The 9825-nt window shown below is 37.8% G+C and overlaps 2 protein-coding genes across 2 annotated transcripts; both read right to left on the bottom strand.

The window, feature by feature from the left end:
- Positions 1–2932: 2932 nt before the first annotated feature.
- LOC110311211 (keratin-associated protein 20-2-like) lies at positions 2933–3151 on the bottom strand. Its single transcript, XM_021184456.1, has one exon. It carries the CDS (start codon positions 3149–3151, stop codon positions 2933–2935), a length of 219 nt encoding a protein of 72 aa, XP_021040115.1.
- Positions 3152–6835: 3684 nt separating this feature from the next.
- On the bottom strand, positions 6836–7006 carry LOC110311212 (keratin-associated protein 20-2-like). The gene has a single exon (XM_021184457.1). The coding sequence runs from the start codon at positions 7004–7006 to the stop codon at positions 6836–6838; it is 171 nt and encodes a 56-aa protein (XP_021040116.1).
- Between the last annotated feature and the right edge of the window lie 2819 nt (positions 7007–9825).

Below are 9825 nucleotides of genomic sequence, written 5' to 3'. Positions count from 1 at the left end.
CACTAGGAAGATTTTGCTGAAAGGACCCTGATATAGCTGTCTCTTGTGAGACTATGCCGGGGCCTAGCAAACACAGAAGTGGATGCTCACAGTCAGCTTTTGGATGGATCATAGGGCCCCCAATGGAGGAGCTAGAGAAAGTACCCAAGGAGCTAAAGGGATCTGCAATCCTATAGGTGGAACAGCAATATGAACTACCCAGTACCCCCTGGAGCTCGTGTCTCTAGCTGCATATGTAGCAGAAAATGGCCTAGTTGGCCATCAGTAGAAAGAGAGGCCCATTGGTCGTGTAAACTTTATCTGCCTCAGTACAGGGGAATGCCAGGGCCAAGAAGTGGGAGTGGGTGGGTGGGGGAGTAAATGGGGGAGCATGTGGGAGACTTTTGGGATAGCATTGGTAATGTAAATGAAATAAATACCTAATAAAAAATAAAATAAAAAATAAAAATATTACTTGTGTTTTTATCTTAGCCATTTTGACAGGTACAAGATGAAAGCTCAGAATTGTTTTGATTTGTATCCTTGATAGCTAAGGATGTTGAATACTTCTAAGTGCTTCTTGGCCTTTTGAGAATCCTCTGTTGAGAATTCTCTTTAGATCTGTACCTCAATTTTAATTGGATTATTTGGTTTGTTGATTACTATTTTTCTTGAGTTATTTATGTATTTTGGAAATTAGCCCTCTGTCAGATGTGGAGTTGGTGAAAATCATTTCCCATTTTGTCTTATTGATTGTGTGCTTTGCCTTACAGTAACTTTTCTGTTTCATGAGGTCCTTTCTATTAACTGTCAGTCTTAGGTGCCTGCACTATTGGTGTTCAGTTCAGGAAGTTGTGTCCTGTGCCAATGTATTCAAGGCTATTCCCCACTTTCTCTTGAATTAGGTTCAATGTATCTGATTTTATGTTGAAGACTTGGATCCACCTGGACTTATTTTTTTTTTCATCATGGAGGAACTGGGACACCAACACAGCCTCAAAACATCCATCATACAATCTGTCCTTCCTACAAGATGTGCTATGATAAAGGTGGGGCAGAACTTTGGAGAGGAGCCAGCCAATGACTGGTCCAGCTTAGGACTCACGACATGAGAAGGTACCCACCCTGGACACTGACTGGAGGATTAGGAACCAGAAGCCAGCTATCCCAGACACCTAGGATAGAACCAAACAAGACCAGAAAAAAAAATCAATAAAATGATTACTAATGACAGCTCTGCTATACTTGTAGTTTGGAGCCTAGCATAAATGTTATCAGAGTGGCTTCATCCAGTAACTAAGGCTTCATACAGCAACTGATGGGAGCACATTCAGAGACCCAAAGCCAAACATTAGGCAGAGCTTGAGGAATCCTAGGGAAGAGGGGTAGGAAACATAGGAGCCAGAGGGGCCAAGGGCACCACAAGAAATCTGAGAGAATCAACTAAATTTGGCTCAATGGGGCTCACAGAGACTGAATCAACAATCAGGGAGCCTGCATGGGTCTGATCTGGGCCCTCTGCCTATATATTATTGTAATGTAGCTTGTGAAACTCCTAAAAGTGGGAACAAAGCCACTTTTGCATGGTTTTGGGTTGTATTGTCCAACCTTGACATGAAGGGATGTGGCTAGTCTTACTGTAACTTGGTATCCTATGTTTGACTGATATTCCTGTGAGGCCTGTCTGTTTCTGAAGGTAAAAGGAGAAGGAGTGGACCTTGGGGAGAGGGAGGTGGTAGGGGAAAGACTGGGAGGTGAAAAGGGAGGATAAACTGTAGTTGGGTATAATATATGAGAGAATAATAAATAAAGATTAAAATAAAAATAACACCCCTAGAATAACCTGGCTCTATGTTCTACTCTGGATCACATAGCAAGTGTTATTACAGGCATGCACCCTTATGTCTCTAGATATGGTTTTAAAGAGAACCCATTTTTCTTTTCCAGAATGTTCTCTGGAATAGGAATCCCTCAATTTCTCACATTTTATACCAGCATGTCATTACCTTTGTCATTACCTTTAGTCTTATTGTCTTAATTGTGAAGTACAGATAAGATAATGATAGATAAATAAAAAATAAATAATTTCTAATTTGGTCAAGATTAATGCACACAGAGATACACACAAACACATCTGTATATCTATATGCAGATATATCTATATCTCGGCCTATGTCTGTCTGTAGACATAAGACAACTCTTGCACCCAAGGCTCAGGGTTCATTGCAAAATGAGTGGGAAATTTACAAAGGCTGGAGGAAGAGGGACATCACTGTGAAATTTTGTCACCTAGGGACATCAGGATCTACACTAATAAAGTCTCTGCAACATGACTTTCCAATTAAGTTGAACAAGGACAATGGGCAGTGCCAGAGGAGAAAGCTCATGAGGCCACAGCCCTACACAAAGATCTAAAGAGAACTCAGGAGTGCTGAGGGTGAAAATGTTTGTAGTGAGCTTTGAATAAAATATGATATATTTCCCTATTCATTTTGGGCAACTAAATATAATAAAAATCTTTCTCCCTCCACATCTCTTGACTTCTCTTCCTTCTTCCATACCTCACTTAAAAAATGCATATGTGAAAAATCAAGCATAGATACATAAATACAGGTGACAAATTGAGACATTATTTAATAAAGCTCCAAGAAAGCAAAATCTGCAATGAAATACATTGATAAAAATGCATACAGCTTGATAAAACACGGAGGGTTCACAGCTGACCACATTTTGTAGATCCTTACAAAGTCACTGATACAATTATTTGCAAGCTGTCACAGAGTCCAGATGAAAATGATAAAGATATCCAGGCATTGTTCATTTTTCTCAGATAAGTTTAGNATAAAGTTTGAAATGATAAAGATATGTTAAAATTCCTCATGTGAGGAAACTTGATGATATGCCCGCAAGACTACAGCTGACAGACTACAGGCTGGGCAGCTGTAGCAACTCCTCAGTAGAAGCCATAGGACCAGTAGCTTCTACAGCACAGTGGGCGACAGCAGCCATAGCCATAGCCACCATAGCCACAGCCACAGCCACAGCCACAGCCACAGCCATAGCCACAGCCACAGCCACAGCCACAGCCACAGCCATAGCCACAGCCACAGCCACAGCCTAGGCCTCCACAGCCATAGCCCAGGCCTCCATAGTAGCTGCCATAGTAACACATGGCGTCAGGACTAGAGGAGTTAGCACAAGACCAGTAGTAGNATCCTTGNGTCTGGTTGTCATCAACTGACAAAGACCTCTTATATACCTGGGAGTTTGGTGGAGAAAACCACAGGCATTAAAATGTCACACGTCTCCACTGTGCCTCAGAAAACATCAGGGTTTCATAGTTTACTGACCAAACAACGCTGCATAACTGGAGATAATTGTGTTTATCTGTCAGGATCTCATGGTCAAATCACAAGTCTTTAACATGAAATTCTGATACTGCATTTAAGACTGTCCGATTCTGTCTCTATTGTATTTAACACTTATAAAATCCTTTTGTGCCACAGTACAAATCATTGAAATAGCTCTCTTTATTTTTTAGGTTTGTTTTGTAGTTCTCCATAGATAAAGGGCCTTTGTGTTCTCCTTCCTTTGTTTGCTTTGTTACTGTAGAATAATTCTATCAGGAGGAATAACCAAGCCTTTCTATTGAACAATGATATGGTTATTTGTTAAGTTATTGGTAACTTGATGATAGTTAATATCTACATGAACATACTTACTTTTAATCTGAATGTATCGTATTCATACATATTCTTTAAATTTTCTGTATTTTTTTTCTGTGATTTTGTCATTTAGTTTTTATTACTATGGCTCTGTAGTATAATTTGAGATCAGGTTCTGTGGTAGGGCCAGCCTTTTCCTTTCTGCTTTGTATGATTTTGGGTATTAATGTCATTTTTTTCCTTCATATGACTTTTAGTACTGTGTTGTCTAATTATGTTAAGAATATAATTGGAATTTTGATAGAGATTGCATGAAATCTGTGTACTGCTTCAGCAAACAGCTATCTCAATGTTATTAATTACGCCAATCTATCAACAGGACATTATTGTCATTCCCTATCCTAGTTTCTTATGATAATTATACCTCTGTCCCCAAATAGGTACTACTGGTAATTATGTTACAAAAAGTAAGCCATACTGAGAAAGTCAAAAGCGGGGCTTATGAGGTACTCAGTGGGTGAAGCCATAGACCATCATTACATCTGAAGATCTGAGTTTGGTCAGAGAATCTCATATAGTGAAAGGAGAAAATCCAGTTTCACATCATTTCTTCTTACTTCCAAGTGAATTATATAGCATAGGCATATCTCCTATCCCAGCACTAGCAGAAATAATACAAGACTAAATTTAGTAAAAAATTAAAATCCACAGGATCACAGGTCCAAGAGGAGAACCAAATACTAATTATCCTGTGAAATTGGTATACCATTTAAATGAATACTTCTGCCTTATGCCAACACAAACACACACACACATGTATATATATATATATATATATATTTATATATTTATATATATAATATGATATGGATGTCCAATTTAAGAATATATAATATATATATATATTATATATTCTTAAATATATTATATTTATATTATATATATATATATTATATATATATATTATATATATTATATATTCTTAAATTGGACATCCATATCATACTACCTGCCACAGGCTCACAGATTTTTGTATAAGGGGGACAGGATTGTAAAAATCAGAGGTGGTGCATAGTAAATAGACATTTTAACCCATAGTGATTATGACAATATGCATAAGACCTGAGCAAGCTCCCCCCCCCCAAAAAAAATCCTAGCATGGATGGAGGAGAGAGGACAGCCACCACTAGCTGAGAAGCATTTAGCATTTGATAGCTGCTGGAAGATCAGCTTTTTTCTTAAGATATATTCTTTATTTATATTTCAAATGTTATCTCCTTTCCTGGTTTCCCCTCTGCAACCCCCCTATCTCTTCTTCCTGCCCCACCCCCACTCACCAACCAACCCACTCTGCTTCATGACCCTGGCATTCCCCTCCACTGGGGCATAGAGCCTTCACAGGATCAAGGGTCTCTCCTCCCATTGATGACCAATTAGGCCATTGTCTGATACATATGCAGCTGGAGTCACGAGTCCCACCATGTATACTCTTTGGCTGGTGGTTTAGTCCCTGGGAGCTTTGGGGGTACTGGTTAGTTCATATTGCTGTTTCTCCTATGGGGCTGCAAACCCCTTTAGCTCCTTGGGTCTTTTCTTTAGCTCCTTCATTGGGGACCCTGTGCTCAGTCCAATGCTGTGAGCATCCACCTCTGTATTTGTCAGGCACTGGTGGAGCCTCTCCAGAGACAGCTATAACAGGCTTCTTTCAGCAAGCATTTGTTATCATCCATAAAAGTGTCTGGATTTGGTGATTGTATATGGAATGAATCTCCAAGTGGAGCAGTCTCTGGATGGTATTCCTTTAGTCTCTGCTCCACACTTTGTCTCTGTAACTCCTTCCATGGGTATTTTGTTCCCCCTTCTAAGAAGGACTGAAGTATCCACACTTTGGTCTCAGCTATTAAAAACAATGAATTCATGAAATTTTTAGGCAAATGGATGGAACTAGTAAATGTCATCCTGAGTGAGGTAACCCAATCACAAAAGAACACACAGGATATGCACTCACTGATAAGTGGATATTAGCCCAGAAGCTCAGAATACTCAAGATACAATTCACAAACCACATGAAACTCAAGAAGAAAGATCAGCATTAGTTTATGATATGGCTTCTGGTAGTCTGGCTACACACCAGAGCAGACCCCAATCCCAAGATAAGCCAGGCAACACAAACTGGATTCCATGAGCAGAGATTACAATAAAAATAGAAAGCTCAAAGTTGGGTGGAAAGACGTTGCACACAAATAAATAAAACAAGTATATCAGACAGAAGACTAATACATATTTTGGGGGATAAATTAAACAGTTAAAATGATATAAATGAATGGCAACCTGAGCTGATTTTTAGAACAGGTGTTTTTCAAAGAGCAAGATGGACAAATGAACAGAATAATGTTTTCTGTCACTAATATCTCAAAGATGCAAATAAAAAAGATGATATTTTAGATCATAGGCTAGATAAGTGATATTAGAAATAAGAAAGATGAATGTTACTAAGCATGTAGAAAAAGTTTACCCTTCTCCATTGTTAATGGGAATATAACTTGGTACAGCCATGACAAAAGAGAGCATGTGAAATGTTTGCAAACATATATGGAAGAAATAGGTGCTGTAGGAATCATAGTGCTTTTCTTATACAATTAATAGAATATTACTGGATATTAAAGTAATAGGCACACTTCCATGCTTATTGTCACATTGCTTATAGTAGTTGTTTTATAAACAACCAAATATCCATCTGTAGATAAATGCTGAAACCTCCACAGCTTATGTACCTTCCTCTTTTCTTCTTCATTTCTCTCATTTTCTCTTCCCTCTGAAAATTCCTCTCCTTCACTTCCCTTCCACTTTCCCACAACCATCTCCACATATGTGACTAAGCAGTTACAAAAGCAGAGAAGAGACAGAAATTGTTTTGTAGAGTTTAATCAGTTAGCTATTTAATAACACACTTTTTTTTTAACAAAGATTGAGAGTCAAACTTGAAATCATTTTACAGAGTACGATGAAGATAACATAAAACACAATCATGGTCCAAATTCAGATGAGGAATTAGATGACCATTTTGTACTTCAATTACATTTTAGATATTTTGTTCTAAAGTTAGAATTTTTGAAGACATATTTGAGTTCTTGGTCTGAAAGCATTGGAAGCCCTTCTGGTTAGAAAGGCTGGGTATCTGCATAATGTCCTCAATAGAAGCCATAGGACCAGTATCTTCCACAGCACAGTGGGCGGCAACAGCCATATCCATAACCACCATAGCCATAGCCATAGCCACAGCCACAGCCACAGCCATAGCCACAGCCTAGGCCACCATAGCCATAGCCCAGGCCTCCATAGTATCCCCCATAGTAACACATATTTTTTAAGGAGTGGACTATTCAGAGGAAGATAAGCAGTGTATTTCTGGAGTCTGGATGTAGTCCTCTGTCAAGGACCTTTTATATACCTAGATATTTGGTGGCTAAACCCACAGAAACCACAGATATTATGACATCACACATGTCTCTATTATGCTTAAAAAAATATCAGGGTGCCATAGTTTACTGGCCAAACAATGCTGCATAGCTCAGATAATTGTGCTCATTTGTTAGGATCCTAAGGTCAGATGATGAGGCTTTAATGTGAAAACCTGGATCGAGTTTCAAGACAATGCCTCATTCTTTAGTTAGTTTATTTAATACCATGAATCTCCACTGTGCTATAATATAAAACATTGAAATCTCTCTCTCCTCTTTATGTCTGTTTGTTTTGTAGTACTCCATACTGAAAGTATCTTTTTGTTCTCATTGCTTTGCTTTGTATTGTAAAATAAGTATGTCCTAAGCATTTCTGTTGAGGAATGATCTCATTGTTGGTTATGTTATTGGTAACTTGATGGCACTTAAAATATACATAGGCATATTTTGGATTTCTTCTAAGCTTATTCTATTCAGACATAATTTTCATATATTTTAACTATGGTATTGTAATTCTACTGATGAGTGAGCATAATACATCTATCCATGTTTTGATTTCTTCTTCAATGTCTTACATGTATTCCAGTTTTGGTAGCATTATTATTTAGTTTTTATTACTAAGATTCTGTGGAATAATTTGAGATCATATCCTGTCGTATATCTAGCATCTTTCTTTCTGCTTAGTTTTCTATTCATTATTCCAGTCATCTTCTGCCTTCACATATATTCATTAGGTTTGTGCTGTCTAGTTCTGTTTGGAATACAATTGAAAGTTTTATGGAGGTTGTATGACATCTGTACATTGCTTTAACAAACATATTATTTTTCCTTTTAATAATTCTACCAATCCAGGAACAGGATATGTCATTCCATACCCTATATTCTTCTTGTAATTATTTTCTTTACAGAAAATAGATGATACTCATAATCATATTAAGCAAAATGGAGCAAACTGAAGAAGGTGAACCATTTGTAGCTAAAATATCTTTAGCATTTTATTCCTGTTTAAAGATGAGGGTTTTTTTTAACTTAACAATGTCAACTTTGGTAGAGTTACCACATACTGGTTCATGGTTCAATTAGCAGGAAAGCTGGGCAACACACTGGACTGAGGGGGTTTAGACAACAAGAAGACAAACAATCTCAAAGTTGGTTGGGAAGAGAGATGGTGTCTTAGAGTTTACTTACTATCCTGAAAAAGCATAACTAAAAGGAAATTGAGGAGGAAAGCTTTCATTTTGTTTACACTTCTGCACTACTGTTCATCATGGAAGGACATCAGGAAAGGAATTCAAACAGGATAGAAACCTGGAGGCAGGAATTGATGCACAGACCATGGTGGGGTGCTCAACCTGGATCATCATGGATTACTCAACTTGATTTCTTGTAGCAACCAGGACCACAAATCTAGAGTCAGCCCTACTTGGAATGGGCTTGGCCCTCCCTCATCAACACCTAATTAATAAAATGCACTACAGCTTGCCTACTTCCCCATTTCATGGAATCATTTTCTTAACTGTGCTGACATGGCTCACTCCTATGGAATGGCTTTAGTTTGTGTCAAGTTCATACAAACGCTTCATTATAATTGATCCCCTGTCAACTTGACACACAAAGAAACCTCTGTAAAGTCACAAACTGTCCTTTCTCATCCACCCCCAGGATTTCACAATATAAACACAAATAACTTTAAAAGTCTCAACGTCTTTGCAGATTCAAACACTTTAAAAGTTCAGTCCCCCTAAAATAAACAATCCTTTTAAAAATCCAGAACCTCTTTGAAAAGTTCAAAATCTGTCAAGTGTGGGCTTTTTAAAATTTCAGATTACATTGAATACATTCTTACTTAAAGAGGATAGAACTAGGGCACAGTCATGATAAGATTAAAGCAAAACTAATCTACTAATAGTAAATAACACAAAATGTCTGGAATCTCCATTCAAACTTCTCAACTGCTCTAAGTGCCTGGATCACTTCTATCACTCAACCCCTGCAGCACACACTGCTTGTCTTCTAAGCTTAGGCAGCGTTCACTAAACTGTTGTCACTGATCTTAATTGTCATTCCATAGCCTTAGAATCTCGCATCCTCAATTAACTATTGGATATCAGTATTGGAGTGTTGAAGTGACAGGCCTAATGATGGGGCTTGTTCACAGAATGTGGACTTTGTATTAGCAAAGCAGGTGAATGCTTTAAGAGTAGCTTAATAGGCTGTCTTAGTAGAAACATGGAAGATAATGTTGCTAAGAGCAATGTAATTTTTGACCACTTAGCTCAAGAGATTTCAGAGAAGAATATTAGTAAGTAGCCTAGAGAACATTTTTGTGATATTTTGGCAAAAATGTGGCTGCTTTATGCCTTTGTCTGAGGCCAGATTTCAGTCTCTTGGATTAATGGTGTTGGCAGAAGAGATTTCAAGATAGCCTCGTCTTTACTGTCACATGATTATTGTTGATTAATTTTTATGCTGATTTATCCCCAAAAGGTAAATGCTAAGTATGAAAAAGACTACATGTACAGTTAGAGGAGAAAAGAAACACCAGGAAATATAATGGAGCTAAGTCCAGTGTTTATGGAGATAAAAATGTTTAATAAAAAGCTTAATTCTAAAGAGAATTAAGTAACCATAGGGAAAGATGCCCATGAGACGAGCTTCCAACTTAAGAGAAGCAATTAGAGAGATTCTCAAGTAGTGAAGGAAAGTAATCAGAAATAGAA

Source organism: Mus caroli, chromosome 16 (assembly GCF_900094665.2).
Source record: "Mus caroli chromosome 16, CAROLI_EIJ_v1.1, whole genome shotgun sequence".
NCBI classification, from domain to species: Eukaryota; Metazoa; Chordata; class Mammalia; order Rodentia; family Muridae; genus Mus; species Mus caroli.
The sequence above is the reverse complement of the archived record's forward strand: the minus strand, read 5'-3'. Positions and strand labels throughout refer to the sequence as shown.